The following is a 17,668-nucleotide window of genomic DNA, read 5'->3' as shown; positions in this document are numbered from 1 at the left end:
TGAAGCCAGGTTGGATGGGGCTTTAAGCAACATGGTCTAGTGGAAGTTGTCTCCCATGGCAAGGGAGTTGGAACTAAATGGACTTTAAGGTCCCTTCCAACCCAAAGCATTCTATGATTCTATGATAACAGTTGGACTCAATGATCTTAAGGTCCTTTCCAACCTAAAGGACTCAACAATTCTATGATGTAAAGGAACACAAATCCATCCACGGAAAAAACACATATTATCTACATACCTCATACAGTAAGGCACTAAGGAATCCTCTGATCTTGCAATGAGATGCCATCCTGCCTGTCATGCACTAATATCAAATTTCTAGCACAAAAACATAAAATGAACTGGTGCTAGGTAATTTCTTCTCATATTTACCAACTCCATCTCCAGCGTTGTACTTGATGACTGGTGTCATGGCACTCCCTTCATCAGTGATGCAGGTCACTTGAAACAAAAAAGCTGAGCAAAAAAGGTTAGAAAATACTGTCAGCAGCAGAAATAAAAATTCTGTAGGTGCTGCTTTTTCACCATGATCCACCAGCAGAGCTGGACAAGTCTGAGAAAAAAACAAGGCAAGTATAGCACATAACCCACCATAACGCACCTGAGTCCCAGACCAGAGCCTCACAATCCTTTATATAGGGGTATTGAAATTCTAAACTATGAAACATGGCAGATCATGGATAATCATCATAATGATGTTGCTACAAAATACGTTCCTCTTTCACCACTCAATCCTCTCTCTTCCAATGTAACTGGCAACTTTCAATTTATTTATCGTTTTGCCCTAAATCCCTAATGCTTCATTCATGGCTGACACAAACATGTTTAGAACATTTGAGTTAGAAAAAAAATAAAATTATTAGCACCACTGCAGTAATCAGGATGGTAAAAAATAGATTATAAAATCCTTTGACAAACAGAACCCCCAACGTCTTAAAAACAGAGAATGGGGTTTTTTGTGTTTTTTCTTTTTATTCTTCCCACACACACACATTGACAGTTTCCTTTTATTTTAAAGACTGCAAATTTCTAGGAGAAACTGCATTTCAAAACATGACTGGTTCCAAGAGCTACTGACTTAATTTGATTCAAACGAAAATTCAAATGCCAGTCTTTTCTAGAGCTGAAGATTTCTATGTATTTCCCAGATTGTAGCCCTGAAGGGTGGAATTGCAACAGAGCTCCAGGATTTGGGAAAGCTCAACCCTTACAATGAGCCAAAGCAGTCTCACCCAGTCAGGTGTAATGTTTAAGAGGAAGTTTAGCTCCATGGATTTTTTTTTCAAGCATCTGCTTAGATGCACATCAGAGCACCTGTAGTAAACTCCTACGCTCTTAGCTTGGGACTGCAATGGAGAGTTTTTCTCAAATTTAACAGACAATAATATTCGTTTAGCTCAACAGACTTTTCATAGAGAGGAAACTGTAGGAAACTGAAACTGACTTTTGTCAGATGTCCTTGGTAAATAGAGCTCGGTGTCAAAGCCACTGTAGATGCGCTGCCCGCTCTCAGTCACCGCGTACTCCTTCAGGCGGCCGTTCAGCACGAACGTGCGACTCCAGTCTATGTGGATGGTAGACAAATTGCTGACAACAGAGAATGGAGCCATGTACCGAGGTGCTGCAAGGAGAAGGAAAAAAGATCATTTCTAGCCAACAGGCTAGAAGTGATTCAGTGACTGAGTTACACAGTGAAAATACAGAGGGTCTCCATGATACAAGCTCTGCATCTCATGCACTCCCTTTCTCTCTCAGACATATGTGTATGATTAGGGGAGATACAAGGAGAAAAGACAAAGCTGCTGTAGCATGCTAGTCTCTCCATTGAGAAAGCAGAAATATCTAATATCTTGAAAATAAAGATCTAGAACTCCCTCTCTTCACCTTCACGTATGCGGGACAGACACAAAAACTGTATAAATTAAATTCCAACTTAAGGTGGGGGACAGGAAGACACGGGAGGGTATGCAAGCTTGACTGCAGCAGGCTGTGCTGTGGGAAGCCAACTGCTAAGCAGGGGGCTCTCTTCCAATCCCCAGAAACTGCCAAGATCATCTTTAAAACATGCACATACATGAAAACAAGGGGTTTCAGAAAAGCAAGAACAGATGGCAGATAGAAAAGAAACCCAGAACTCACTTCTGGGAGGAAAAGTTCATCAGTTGGGCTCAACAGCTTGCTGACAAAAAACTTCATTTAAGGTTTGAGGTGGTCCTTTCTTGTGGTATTTCCATTAAGCCATCTGCCCTATATATGATGCTCCGTTCATAAGAAATCTGCTTGTCCAGCTTCACTTTGCTGCTAATTGCCCAATGTCACTAAAGCAAGCCTTCCAGGCAAGAGGAAGGAGACAGATAGAGGGACTCTGAAGACCAGGTATGAAGAAGTCAGCAAGGTAAGAAAAGCAAGACTGAATGAAGAGGGCTGTAGATCTAGTAGGTGGGGGTTTTAAAATCACTTTCAAATCCTTTTGTTCTGTGTGTCTCACCAGTTCCTTATGAATTTTCTCCACTTAAAAATCATAATCATGTTCCAGCCTTTTAGTTTGCAATTTAATAAAACCCAGCTTTTGAGATAAGGATCTTTCTTTTGTTGTTTTTTTTTACTTTTGTTTTCAGTGGTGACATGAAAGAAAATCTGGGCCTGTTCCACCTGAAATTTTCAACTAAGGATGTATCAGATACATTTTTAGTAATTACTTGCAGAAGTACTAAATGATGCAAAAGGGATCTTCAGAAAGGTGATTCTGAAATCCTGACATGAGATTGTATGATAAAAAGTGAATATCTTCTTTGCCCTGACCTGACAGACTGAGGTGAAATGCCCATCTCATCTGTTATGGAACGACTCTGGCTACAGCACTTTTCAATAAAAGCTGATGTTATACTACTACAAATGCAGTTTTGATGGCAAAATCTATTCTGCCTGTAGGCACAGTCCCTGCATGCTTAATTTCCATGCAGATCACCACATGGCCTTAAAGCACTGCCTGTGGTAGTTAGATAGCAATGCATTCTTAATTCAGTGTCCACAAGGATCCAATCATTCAGATGACATCCAAGGAAAGCTCCTAGCAGGAGTGTGGCATGAATTAGGACAGTAAGATTGTTCCTGAAAAGAATCACCAAGTCTCTTTCAAGATCTCCACTTTTCCAAGGTATTATTTATGGCAGTGTATTTATTACTATACCTCACCCTTCTGGTAATACTTGAACATTTTATGTTCTGCAGCTTTGCTGCCCATTTTCAGTAAAATAAAACGTTTCCAGGCTCCCAAGATAGAGGAGGTGACATCAGATGATGAGCAAAGAAATGTTTTTGAGGGTATGAGCAGTTAAGCCCCAGAGCAGAATTTCAATGACATGCTGCAGAGACACGGTGACCAGGGACATGGAAGAACAGGTTTCTGGGGACATCATCTTCCACAGAGGAGGAGAAGTCATTTGGCTCTAGGCAGCCCCAGGCCTCAGAAGCAGGTATCGCTGATGGCTGAACCATTTCTCATACTCACGCTCTTTTTCCGTGGTGAAACCAATCCATTCAGAGGCGCTGCTGCCAACAGAGTTGTAAGACACAACTCGCAAGTTGTAAGTTGTGTAAGGCTCCAGGTTGGACACATTGGCACTCTGTCCTTTTCCTGTGTACTTCACCTCAGTTGGGCCAGGGCTGCACGCCTTCACTGCTGGCTGTAGGTTCAGAGGACATGCCATATACACATGGAGCTCGTAGCTGAAGAGAAAGTTGAGATTTTGATTAATAAAAAGCCTTAATAATGTAACAACCAATCATACATTTCATGCTATTTGCTGTCCATCTGGCTACTGGAGAAAAAAGTGGACCTGATCCCAGTCTTTCTCTTGGAGATTTTGATCCTAATGGTAGGATAACTGAGCAATTGTGGTTGTAAGTCACACTTACAAGGAAACTGTTGATGTCTGTTACCTTGCTGCTCACTTTTGCAAATCAGGATTTGCCTAAGTAACTCCTGGATGCAGCTACCTCTTCACTGCAGTTGAACTTACAACTTCTTGGCTGTGCAAGCACAGCCATCAGACAATCACCTCCACTCACAACAGCTCATCCTTTCCACCTTCATCCTCCCCAGTATCCTGCTCAGGAGCAAAGCAATCATTACATGTAAACACTTCCCAGATGGTATTCAGGCCACAGGGAATATCACCACCAACATGGTGAAGAAGGAGCACGGCTGCCACAACTGTCCAGTGCTCTCAGCCCTGCGATTCCAGCTCAAATTGTTCCACCACGACCTCTAGCCGAGTGGCAGCTCCTACCTGGTTACAATGCCATTGGGTGACTGAGGGGCACTCCACTGGAAAGAGGCGTTTCTGGAGGTCACGGTGCGGATCTGCGGGGGAGGCTGCTCTGAGGGTGGAGCCGGCTGTGTGGTGAATTGAGCCATGGGTCCTTTGCTGCAACAGTTGAAGCAGGTGCAGGCCTCCACGCCAATGGAGTATGTGGTAAAAGGTTTTAGTCCATGTATTGTCTGCTGGGTGGCAGTCCCTTCTGACAGCTATAAAAATTAAGAGGGAACTTGTCATGGCTTCAAGCACCACAAGTACTAAATAAGAGTTATGGAGGTGAATCAACTCCAGAAGAAGACAGGCAGAAGATTCTACATGTTCTTTAATCTGACATTAATGCAGCTGTTGTGAAATGTTGGGAACTCTGCATTTTTCCCCCATTACGAAGTTAAAGGGCACTCTTCAAAGGAAAAGACTCTGCCATCAGTGGCCTCACAGATGTCTTGAGTTGAGCTGTGACCACTGTATGTCAACTGCAAATGTCATTCTGAGGAACAGAGAAACCGAAAACCATTAAAGAGAGACTCTGGGATAAGTGATACTGAAGCAAAAAATAAATTAATGTGGACATAATAAGCGTGCTAGCAAACACTCACGCATATCTCACAAGCTTCCTCAATGTGGATACAAGAGACAGCACTGGGCAGTGTGATACCAGTGTGTCTGGTGGGTCAATTTACTCATAGACAGGAGAATGCACTCTCTGGTAGGTACCTCTAAGTCGAGGGCCAACATGATGCTGCTCTGCATTCACACAATGCACCAGCCATGGTGCTGAGCAAGCCTGTTGTGAAACTCTCCTATGCTGAGCAAGGGAGACCTGGCAGTTCTGGCACAGGAACCACTGCCCTTGTTCTGAAACTGCTCACAGGGACTGCCACTTCACCTTGTTGCCGTATTCATTTGTTGGTATAGCTTTTTAAGCCAAAGAAATAAAAATATGTAGAAAACACCAACGAGGGACAACATCTGCTCTCATTTGGCAGCATATGATTTAGCAGAGTTCAGCAAAAAAAAGGAAGGAAAGAGTCAAGCAAGCAAAGGAAAGCACTTGGTACTTATTGATGCCAGGAGCCAGAGTGGAGCCAGCAGCATGGCAGGTGTGAGGGAATGGAAACGGAAGGCCATGCAGGCACCAGTGGGATGAACTGGCTGAATCAGACATGGACGCAGCCAACTGCACTAGAAGGAATAAATGGGTAATGTGAAATCAGTAGACAGCTTAAGCTCATGGACGGGATAGTGCATTGCAGAGCAGTCAACAGCGGGAGGCCAGGAGAGGAAGGCAGTCTGTGACCAACAGTAGCAGCTTGTAGGAACAAAATTGTTAAAGCTAGAAAATACAAGATGAAATGGAAGTACAGAAACAGTGCTGACAATACTCACCACCACATCAGTCCCTCTGGTATCATTGGAAAACAGTCTGTAGATACTGACCACCCCATTAGGCTTAAGAGGGGGGCTGATGTTCACCACAGCCACAGTGGATGCCACTGTGTTGAAGAGGGGAGCTCCCAGGCCCTCAGGAGGGGCAGGGCCTGTCCGGCAGCGGGACCAGCTGCTCGATGTCCGGCCCACTGAATTTACTGACCACACCTTTGGCAAAAAACAAGGAAACTGTTAGCAGAGGACTCAGGCCTACAAAATATCTGTGTTTAGCCAGAGATGCTACTGCAGCTGTACTGATACTGAGTAAAACACATGGAAAATGTCCCTTGATGGCCACCCAGCACCTGTGTTGACCCAGTGACATTCTAACAGAAGAGTGGAATATTTTCCACCACCACATTTAGGGAAAAGAAGCCGAAGTCATGTCTCAGGCAGCATGTGCTCCTGTGTCTCCTTCATACCTGATCTCCACGCTACGAATTCCTGTGTCACAACATGCAAAGAGTACTCCTGAAGGAGGTGTGATCAACAGGGATAATGTTCTCAAAGACATCTGAACAAAAATACTAATATCCAGTCGTGGCAATTTCTCCCTTCTATATACTTCATATACACAGGCAGTCCTGGTGAATTCAGCCTGGCCCTGGCTGATACTTAAAAGTTACATTCACCTTGACTGAATTACACAAGCCAAACTCTAGTTACTCTTTAGAGCAAGTGAGTTTTACAGGAACATCTTTCTCTTAAAAATATTAATGTATCAGTTATTTGGCAACATTTTCAGTAACTCATAATATAAATAAAGCCCACTGAAGTGTATAGGTAAGCCAGCCTCTTTCATTTATTTTTCACAACAACATTTGCTTTATTGCATGAGCACAAAGGCAATGGCTTCAGTTCCAAGATTTCAAAATTTAGCAGCTTGAATTAGACCTGATTAAAAACCACATGTCTCCATGAACTATGCCTACTGATTTTGTCAGCTACCCAAAACCAGAGTGATCTGCAGACTACATAAAACTCAGCACTTATTAAACACACTCTCCAACAAATCTGCATGAAAATTAAATTTTGCTTTCATCAAGGACTGAATAAACATATGGAAGGATGTATAATCTTATTTATCAAAAAGCATTTGTATAATTAAACACGAATATCATAAAAGGTTGCCTTAGGTCATCATTTGCATGAGTAAGTAATTTGTCGAATGTCAGGTACAATAGACAGAATAGATGGATGCGTGAGCGTATAGGGTTAAATTAGACTCAATATTAGCCAACCACATAGTGATCAATCAGAATGATAGATCTAAATGGCAATACAAGAGGACTGTCTGAGCGATTTTTAGTATAAGTATTCCTTAGTAAGCTTTCATGTCGAACAGTTCTAACTATAGTAAAACACATTCTTATGTGATCTGTTCTGGGCAGAGATCCTGGGGAAGTGAATGGTGAGACTATGTCTTACAAAGAAAAAGGAGATTGAGAAGTAAGAGGTCTTCAAAATTGACCCCAAATCCTTCCAGCTTGCAATATTAAGTTCCAAGACCACAGGACACTTCACAAGGAGCCTGGGGAATGAAAAAGGATAAAACAACTACTGTGGCTTTGAAGGCTGTGGTTCTGCCAATTACAACCCAAAGCTCCTGCCTGATTCCATCAGTAACACACAGAACCATCCTAAGTACAGATGATGCCCTACAATAAAAAGTTCAGCCAAAGCACTTTCATTTTCAGTGAAATCAGTAATACATCTCTGCTGCAAACTTTTCATAAAGTCAAACTCTGTTCACTTTACTGCAGTAGGTCAAACCCTCTGTCTCAGTTCAGTTCCATTAGCTACAAAGATTTACTCACAGTCATTTATTTCAAGGGGCATATTTCTTTGTGGAAAGAATAAGCCACATATGGTAAGAGCAGCTCTGAATGTGGCACTGGCATTGGCTCAGCACTTACCTGAGCTCAAACGCTCCAGTTATATCCAGGCTGTGTCCCTAATGAGCATGGAGCGTAACAGTGTTGGACTTGACCTGCTGAGCAAGCTGTCCACAGCAAAAGTGAAGGTGGTGATGTAGGAACAGAGACTTCCTGTGTAGCACAGGAATTCAGCTTCAGAATAGGAGCTGAATTTTAGAGAGGGATGCAAAGACCTCATTTGGGAAGCAAATACCTCACGGAGGGTTGGATGGAGACACCTTCCTTCATTGATCCCTCTCCTATCGTGGGTGCCTACACCTTGTCTTTCAGGAAAAAGTCTCAGTTCAAACCAACCAGGGTTTGCTCTTTCAAAACGTCCCTCCCAGTTAGACACCTCAGCTGCCTGGCCCCTCAGTGACAGCACCCCAGGGCCTTGTTTCTGCTGTCCCCATCCCTGTGGTCACACCCATGCCAGCCCCGGGACAGTGTCCCCTGCCATGACGTACTGAATTACAGACCAGGGACACAAGGCAGCAGGAGAGGCCTCTCCATGGTCCCCACACAATGCTGACACATACCAGAATTGGAAAGGCTTTAAACACAAAGCCAACAGCACAGCAGTTCCCTTGCGATCATCTGCCCCAGGGCACAGCTGTGCTCTGGGGCACTGCTACTCCTAGGAAAGGAGCATCCTTCCCCATCCCAAGTAGCGTATGGTCCTCTTGTGCCAAAGAGCTGGGAGATTTGTAGCAGAGTTGAGTCCTGCTGAGCTTGAGAAACTCTGTTCCCCATTATCTCATTCGCTCCTGTATTTTGCACAGGACTGACATGTACTTTGGAGGAAGTAAAAGATCAAACAGAAGGGTTGAAATTCCTGAGCGTTTCTACTGTCATAGCAGCCCAGCCACCCCTGGGAATAACAGAGAAAAAGAAGGAAAATGACAGTGGGGATGCCATATTTTGTCCCAGTGTCAATTCCCTCTTCACAGCTGCACCCAGAACATTATTACTGGGTGCCAGCAGCTTTGAATTGCTTAAATAGAGATGAAGACCCATCCTGCCCCGAAAAACATGGACAAAATAATGGGACCATGATGTGCAGACGAGTGTGTGGCTGTTTTGAGCCTGGGAATTGGCTGAGTCCAGGAGAAAAGTAACAGTGATGCTTTTGGAGGAGTGCTGCTGCCTTCCCTCCTCCTCAGCATCCCAGTGCCCCGTATCAGGCACCATAGTTATGCGCTGGGAGCCGAGCTGAGGAAGGGATGTCCTGCTTGAGTGTTAGCAGGGTGGTGACAGGGACATGCAGATACTCCTTATCTGGCTGCTAATGCACTTTTTATCTCCTCCCTTAGGTGAGGGAGATGTGGTAAGGCCTCTTGTATTTGAGCAGCATTCAAAGCACTCTTCTGAGGTGATGGTGCTGTCCTGACACACTGCAGTCTGTTGTCACCTCATCGCCAGGTTTGGGGTCATTAGTGTGGCTTGGGTTTCTAATAATAACCCTGTAAAAACAATCCCAATCCAGTGCAGCCTGGAGGAGACTGAGGGGAGACCTCACTGTGGTCTACAGTTTCCTCACGAGGGGCAGTGGAGGGGCAGGCACCAATCTCTGCTCTCTGGTGAACAGTGACAGGACCCAAGGGAATGAAGCTGTGTCAGGGAAGGTTTAGGTTGGATATTAGCAAAAGATTTTGCACCCAGAGTGTTGGGGTTGTCCTGTGCAGGGCCAGGAGTTGGACTTCAATGATCCTTGTGGGTCCCTTCCAACTCAGGATATTCTATGATTCTGTGCTCATCCCCTTCCATACTACAACTAAGGGGTTAAGGGACTTCTTCAGGAGGCAAGTAATTGAGGTTCAATCACATGCTCCAACGGAGGCAGTCAAGCCTGCTGCCTTCTGGAGTGAGAATGCCCAAGTGGATGATCCATCTTTGTTCTTGGGATGCTCCCAGTGATCCCTTTGGGGTTGTTTCACTTTGCATGAACACTATGAAATCAAGATTGACTGGGTAGAGTATGAGCAAGCAGGAGCAGACATGGTTTCCCAGCCCAACCTTTCCCTAGAGAGGTTGCAGGGGAGCTGAGGTTGAGGTCCACACTGGTGCCACATGCCTGTCTCTCTTGAAAAAAGGGCCAAGGTCATGGCCACATGTGCATGGGCCTGACAGACAGACATGCTCTGAGCGTGCCTGCTAGACAGACACCAGCTACTCAGCCCTGCCAAGACATATGTCCAGCAGAAAACCCCTAGGTGCCTGTGAATCTCTGTAATACCAGCTTTCTGAGACAGCTGTGACAGCTAAACAGGACTTCTGAGGATCTAAATTCCAGATTTACACTGACCTAAGCTGGATTCCCTTAACTCCCTTTGCTTCTGCTCAACCATCTGTAAAAGGATGGATGGTTATAAAAATATTTCCCTGTGAGAATTGCTGTCCAAGTAAATCCTGGTCAGTGTTTGGAAACCCAGGGCAGTAAGTCCCCAGAACTGACTACAGATGGAAATGCTGGTGTTTAGCCACTTCTCTGCATGAAGAAATGGGGCAGCATGGCAACAGAAACCACAATGAGGTTAAAATCAGACCTGTTAAAATCAGAGGTCATGGCTTCTCAAAAAGTCACCACACAACAGTCGTGGATGAAAGCTGTTGCCTGGCTGGCCTGGTTAAACTGAACTTTCACATTTTAGACTTTTGTAGAAAGCCTTTTGGCCTCACAAAAATCCTTTCTAAATTGTGATATAATCAGTGCCAAAATATTTAACTGCATTCATACAGAAACATAAAGAGCTTAATAGGCCTCAGTATTACTTTCTTACAATTATAAAAGACCACACAGAAACGTGGGGCAAACAAGAAGCAATATCTTAGGGATGTTTTGAATCACAAAACACAGCAGAAAGCCAACAAAAGTTTCTCATATCTTCACTTTCTGAATATTCTGCCTCCAAAAGCATTAAGTCTGACATCATGCCGCATGGCTCAGCACCCTGCCAAAAGATGTGCTGCTGTTAATGGCTGCACTGACCCAAAAAAGCCAGGAGAGGGCTCCAAAATCAGCTAATGGGTTACTATTTAATGCTTTATCAATCTGCTGGCCCCTGGCCCAGACTGCACTTTGAAGTGGAGCCAGAGAGAGAAGAGAAGGGGGAAACCTCTCTGGAGACCATATATTCAGAGGACTGAAGAATTCCAGTTACAGGTAGCTAAGCCTGGGTTTTTTCTATCATAAATGAGCCTTCACAGATCTCTGCTCCTGGAAGAAACCTGTGATCAGTTATTGCTCAAAATGATCACAGGACAACCTCAAGGTTCCTTGGTGTACTAAGAAGGAACAAAACCTATGAGGAGCAGAAAGGGAATTTCTGAGAAGAGCAGGCTCACCTTACCATGGTGAGCCTGTTCAGGCTTAGTAGAACTAACAACTTCTCCCGTAAGAGGAATAAGGGAAACAAAATCACAATGGACCTTGAGCAAAGATAAAGAAAAATCATTTTATTGTAGATGCTGACAGTGGAAGAAGCCTATGAGATGACACCAAACCTATCTGAGTTCAAAAAGGATTTGGACAATGCTCTTAGGCACATAGTGTGACTCTTGGGGTGTCCTGCACAGGGCCAGGAGTTGGACCCTTCCAATTCAGCATATTCTATGATTCTGTGATTCTATTTTTCTATGATTCCTGCTGACTTCCCTGGTCAGGAAGAGCTGGGACACTCTGCATAGCGCAGAGTCCAGATGTTGTTCATCCTTCCTGCTTGCAGGAAATCAGCTGAAAGGAGAGCAGGCCAAGGAGCTGATTACCAACCAGCACTGGCTCCTGGCTGCCACCATGTTCAACAGGCACTGTGCCTTGTACTGCTTCTCACTGCAGTTAGTCTGCAGTCCCTCACAGCTGTCTCTGTGAGGGACAAGATCTCAGCTCTGCATGTGTCAGCAACTTGCACTGAGTTTCTGCAGGAACTCAGAAAACAGCCTTTTGCCTTAAAAAGGTCTCATTATTAAGTCACTACCTATCCTTGGCTTTGAGCTCTGCATAGAGCTGTAGGCAGGTAGGGCTGTAAGTTCTGGGGAACCACAAGGTCAGACCTAGCCACCCCTTTCACACACGCACATATTATACTTCTATGGGTAAGAGTGAGGTATGACTTGGGGCTCTGTCCTTAGGGTATCCATAGATGGCACACACTTGTGACTGCTGGTCTTTCCAAAAACGATTCAATGCTGTCACTACTTGGTGTGTGCCAGGAAAGACAAATGGTAGCAGAGAGGAGTTTATACCTCTCCTCTCTTTCTAAAGCTGTTTCATGGAGGCCTCATAGACACAGCACTACTTTGAGACTTTGCTTTGAATTTCTTTACTCAGATTTGTTCAGTTTCTAACCCTACACTTATATAAATGCAGAGTTTTCACAGTGTAATTATTTTCCAAGATAGCAAGATATTTTAGGGGCATATAAGATATGACATAATAAGTTCAAAAACACAGCCCCCAATTTTTAGCTATGTTCAAACAACGATCTGCAAAAAAATTGAGGAGACCACAATCTTGGCTGGTTAAAATTGGAGAAAACCAAATGATCTCCCTTTCACCATCAGTTGCAGCATCCTTCACAAGTCTTTCTGAACTGACCACCGTGCTGCCTGGATGATTTGGAGTTACTTATGCAACGTCAGCACAGCTTAGAGCACAAAGCTTGTCTACAGAAATCTAGCACTCAGCATTAGGATAATGTATTCACATCTGGGCACTGCAGTGTTGGGCAGGTATTAGCAAAGCAGAAACTTTCAAAAGTGGGTACAGTCTATGGCAGACAGAGCAAAGGCAAGGGAAAGAAAGCATCACATCCAGTCATGACCAGGGGTATGAGAAGGTAGTAAAGAAATGCATGCTTTCCAAATGCCCCTCCTCGGATCCATACTTTTCCCTCTTCAACATTTTTAGTATCCTTATGGAGGTCATAAACATATAATGGGATAGATTTTAGGTCCAGACTTCTAGCACTGTGATAATTAGAGCCTCTTAACATTGCTATTTATCTCCACTGTTCAAATGCTAATAATAAAACTACTAAACCCCTTCTGAGGAAGGGAAAGACCAAAGGCAAAAATTTGGGACTTAAATAAAATGACCAAATTGTAAAGGAAGCTCATTCCATATAACATAGTATAACGCCAGTAACTAATGAGAGATGTAAACAGGTTTAACTCTAAAAGAGAGAAAATTAAATAATTTGTTTCCTATGGGTATATAATGAGATAGTTACCAAGTTCCCATGAGAGAGATAAGCAGATATTAAAAGGTCTTTCCAATACCTGTAATGGCTAAGGGCAACAGCTAATTCAATAGATTCGATCAAAATCACCACTTCTTTCTCTGCTTCTGATTTATTACTTTGGCTGTAGTTAGTCATCACTCATTTTAGTTTGCTTTTCAGCAGTCATAAATTATGCCTCATAAATAAAAAGATACAATCAAGGAAATCATATCAAGTCATCTACAGCCCTGGAGTATATTTTCCCTTGGTACTCACACTAATGTCTTTTTAAAGGCTAGCTTGCCATGATTTTGAATATGTCAGAATCACAATTTACTGAGAAGGGTCTTGCAAGAGTAGTGCTGTAAGAGTCTCATTGGTAATTCTGGAAGCCAAAAAATCCAGTCTAATATCCATACTTAATTTAATGAACAGAAATCAAGCTTTTGTTGCATCAACACACTTGAGTTTAAAATGGTGTTGACAAGAGAAACATAGTGCAGAAGTGGGGCTTAATGAACAAAATGGCCCTTCTCCCTACCGTATACCTTCTACTAGGGGAAAGGAAGCATCTCATTTTGCAAAAGAGTATTTAGAATGGGTATTATCATTAAATCAGTGAAACAATATAGTTATGTCTGCTTTACTTTTCAAAAGCTGAGGTCAAGCTTGGTAGTCTAATGCTGATGTAGTATGAGAAACTCTCTTTAATTGGAAGCAGGAAGAGCAATGAACCCTGTAAGAAAAAGCAGTTTTACAAAACAACAAGCAGGTTATGGAAGAAAGAACTACATTTTTCTTTTATGTCACTGCTTTGTTGTGCATCTTTCTGTTAGAGAGATGGGAAGAAAATGGGGAATTAAAACGATGAAGAAGAGCCATATATGAGGGATATTACAAATGGGTGACTATCACTGGTCAGCCAGAAAAATAGTTTAACCCCATTTTAAACTGCAGAAGTCATTGAGCTGTTTGTAAGTAAGTAAGCAGCACAAACTGGAGCTCAGCCAACAATTTGACAGACAGGCTAGTAAACCAAGTGTCCTTCATGTCATCTCTGAAAAGTGACTAATAGGGCTAACATATTCTACACTCCATGTAGTTGGTCCTTCCTTAATATTCATGACTTTGCACCAATTTTTTTTTTCTCTTTATTTCTCCAAAGTCAGAATAAGATTTGTTTTTACTTTGAGAAGTCAAGACAGAGGACCCAAAACATATTTCCCCCTGGTGTATCTCGGGGTATTTCCTAGACCCTTTCCTTGGCTGCAGTAACTGGTGTGTGAGAAGCATGCTCCACAAGCAAGAGGGATGCTGTGCCTCCTGCAGTGGTTGGAGGCAGACAGTTTCAGCACTGCAGACCCTGTCTTGGTGCATTGAATAGTCCTATCAGAGAATAAACCTCTGCAGGGAGCCATAAACCTTTCTGAAAAGGGACAATTGCAATTTTCTGTCTTTTACATGTTCTGTACCTGCCGAATAGAAATAAGGATGTGTCCTAAACCAGGAAGACATTAAGCTATTAATCTAAGGGAGCAGTTTTAAGAACAAAATTAAGTGCAATTGTGGAGGACTGATATTGCATTTGCATGGAAATCACACTATACCATGACAGCTCTGCTTTGCACTAAATGCCACAAGTCTCTGTCCAAAAAGGCCTTTCCTTAGCTGAGAAAAACAGGTCTGACTCTATAGGTTGCTATATGGTAATGTTGCACACCAGGCTCAATGATTCCTGAGAAGGGCCAACACATTCAGAAGTATTCCAGGAATCAAAAGATTGCACTTGGAAAGTCATTAGGCCTCATGAGTTACAGAGTTTGTTTAAGTCAGTTTTTTTTTCAGGAACTCATTCAATTGCATATGTTTAATATAGCTGAGGTTATCAGGCAGCATTCCAACAAATACCTAAAAGGCCATATGCTCTAGAAAATGCAAGTATCTAAATGTACAAATAGACTGATAGAGTGAATTTCAAAGATCTAAGTAATTATTTTTGAGTATGGAACAGTAAGCACCGTATGCCACTTAAAAACCCACTGAAACCTAGCAGGTGCTAATATGCTTATGCAGATCTGGCCCTTAAATAAGCCCTTAAAGAATAAATGTGCTTCCTTGAAGAACAGTGACCTAAGCATTTAGGGGGCATAGTCCCTTTGGCCAGCATGAGCTTCTGAAGTCACTTCATCATTTCTGAAAGTGCAACTTTTGCATCTAATCTTATAAAACCTAATATTCAGCTGAAATTTCCAGGAAAACAAACAAACAAACAAAAACAAACAAAACAAATAAACAAAAAACAACCAACTCCCTCAAAACCTTCAGATTCTGAAATCCTGATTTCAGGTCCAAAGAAGCTGTCAGAGCATTGAACTAAATCTCAGTGTCTCCAAAAATGCTGGAGAGAGTCCCATCACAGCACTTTGATTTTATCTGCATTCTGCTGGAGGAAATTCAGTTGCATTTAAAGTTTTATGTCCAGCAAACAAGCCTCAAATGCAGAGACAGGAGAATCAATATCCAGTTTAAGTGAAATATAAATCTGGGTTTCATCAGCATAATAGCAAAGCCAAGCCCTATACTTATGAATAACTTGTCTCACAGGCAAGATATAAATTGTCAACAATGGAGGAGCTCAGAATAGATCCCAGAGGACTGCTGCAAGTGACTTAAGCAGAAGACAAACACGTGCATTGAAAAACCTCTCATGGTGAAATAAATGGCCACTGGTAAAAAAAAACCCAAAATGATTTAGAGTTCCAGTCAAAAGCTCAGCCTGGCTATGGAGCAGAACCAAGATAAAAAGCAAAGTCTTGAATACAGCACAGTAAACCACAGGAATCTGGTCAAGAGGTTTCTTTTTTTTTATCCATCACTGACAGATCATTAAAAACTTTGTAGTATTAACTTCCCAAAAAACAGCTTATGATTGAGATAATTGAAAGTTAATCCAACTGAGAATATGCCACAGCCAATGTCTACAACTTCCAGTTTGGAGAGGTTTTTCTTCATCTAAGAAAGATTCCTAACTATTAAGCAGGGTTTGGGTCTTGCTATAATGCTTGCTATCCACTCAGCCCCATCCGCACTTGAATTTGTCACAGATTTGTCACAGATCCTGTCTAAAGTAGCAAGGAAATCTGGTCTAACAATAGTTCTGCCCACGCAGGCTGTATAATCTCCATCCTTGCATATGCAGATGCAAGGATGGAGAACTTGAGCCAAAACTCAGCTGGACACAGCCCTGACCAGCCTGCTCTATCTGGACCTGCTTCAAGCAGGGAGTTAGGCTAGATGCCTTCTGGGTGTCCCTACCAACCGACATGACTCGATGTGTCTATGACACATGTACATACAGCAGCTGCATAGACAAATGTGATAAAGCAAGATTTTAGATTTAATTCTTCATGATTTCTGGATACTAAAAAGAACAAAACAACAGTAGTGGAGCAGAGCACCAAACTGGAGAGGACCAGCTGATATACTGAAAGGCAGGTCTGCCATTCAGAAGGGCCTAGCACAATGGGTCATCAGGAATTGTATCAATTTCAGCAAGACAGACGAAAAGTCCTGATCCTGGGAAGGAATAACTTCTGCAGTGTTACAGGGTTAACAACTAGGGAGCTGACCAACTAGGGAGCACCTCTGCTTGAAAGGACCTAGAGGTCTTAGTAGATAGAAAACTGAACATGAGCCAGCAAAATAATCTGGCAGCACAGGCAGCCAACATCTTGAGCTGATTAACAGGAGCATAGCCAGGCAATTAAAGGAAGTGATTACATGCCTTTATTCAGTATTTGTTTTGTTTTGGCCTCAAATACAAGAAAGAGATTGATAAATTGGAGCCAAGGCCACCAAGGTAATCGGGGGTTGGAAAACTTTGTCTATAAGGAGAAGTTGTGGCTTGTTCAGCCTGGAGAAGAGATGGCTTTGGAGGGACTTGACTGCAGTCCCCCAGCACATAACCACAGGTTAACAAGAGGGTGGGTCCAGGTTCTTCACTATGGTATATGGTGGCAGGGGATAAGACAAAACAGGTTCAAGCAAAAAAAGTTCAGACCGAAAGTAACAAAAAAACATTTTCGCAATGAGGACAGCCAAGCAGTGGAACAGACTGCTCAGGAGGTTAAACAATCTCCCTCCCTGAAGGTTTTCAAGATGCAACTGTATAAAGCCCTGCACAACCTCATCTGATCTCTTAACTGATCCTCCTTTGGGCAGAAAGTTGGGCTGCATGGTCTCCTGAGAGGCCTTCCAACCTGAATTATCTTGCGATCCTATAAAACAAATGAGCCTGTAAAAGAAAGATTTGCCACCACTTTGCTCAAGAGGGGGAATGCACAGTTTTATATATAGAAATGAATTCTTAAACAATTTAACTTTTGGGTTTTTTAGGAAAATGGTTGTAAAGACTTTGAGCGTTGCCAAATATATCTTCAAGGTATCATTGCAAAGAGGATCAGTAATGAGGCTTGCTGGTATCTTGTTCAGTGGCAAATAAGCATTCCTATTAATAGACAACATCAAAATAAAAAATCAACCTTATCCTGCTATGATAGTATGTCCACTTATTTTTAGAAACAACAAATTCAAGGTTGCTTTTTTGGTGAGGCTCTAAACTTCACTAACTCATATAAAAACTTGGCAAAGATTTTGGATGGTTATAAATAGGAAAGTTCTTAGTTCACAGTCTGTAGTCAAGTAAAGCCCTACATTAGCAGTAGTACTGTATGATAAAATGCTGCTACAAGTTGTAACTTTGATATAGAAAACAGTTACAGGT

General features: G+C 42.6%; 1 protein-coding gene across 3 annotated transcripts in view; it reads right to left on the bottom strand.

Moving 5' to 3' along the window:
- The window catches only part of USH2A (usherin), a 378,126-nt gene that overhangs the window by 7,129 nt on the left and 353,329 nt on the right, over positions 1-17,668 (bottom strand). For 2 of the 3 annotated variants that reach the window (XR_005562590.1, XM_039378797.1), the window contains exons 65-69: positions 5,709-5,918; positions 4,293-4,531; positions 3,512-3,729; positions 1,445-1,621; positions 373-456 (exon numbers count right to left, since the gene is read on the bottom strand). Coding sequence is in view for 2 of the 3 variants with exons in the window: in XM_039378797.1 (XP_039234731.1) it covers positions 373-456; positions 1,445-1,621; positions 3,512-3,729; positions 4,293-4,531; positions 5,709-5,918 (928 nt within the window). In the remaining variant the exon portion in view is untranslated. Of the gene's footprint in view, positions 1-372; positions 457-1,444; positions 1,622-3,511; positions 3,730-4,292; positions 4,810-5,708; positions 5,919-17,668 lie in introns of those variants that run through there. The other variant, XM_039378798.1, reaches the window with a different exon arrangement.

The sequence above is a fragment of the Pipra filicauda genome, unplaced genomic scaffold (assembly GCF_003945595.2).
Source record: "Pipra filicauda isolate LSUMZ 115617 unplaced genomic scaffold, ASM394559v2 scaffold147_size4022426_pilon, whole genome shotgun sequence".
NCBI lineage: Eukaryota > Metazoa > Chordata > Aves > Passeriformes > Pipridae > Pipra > Pipra filicauda.
This window is presented reverse-complemented; position numbering and strand designations above follow the sequence as displayed.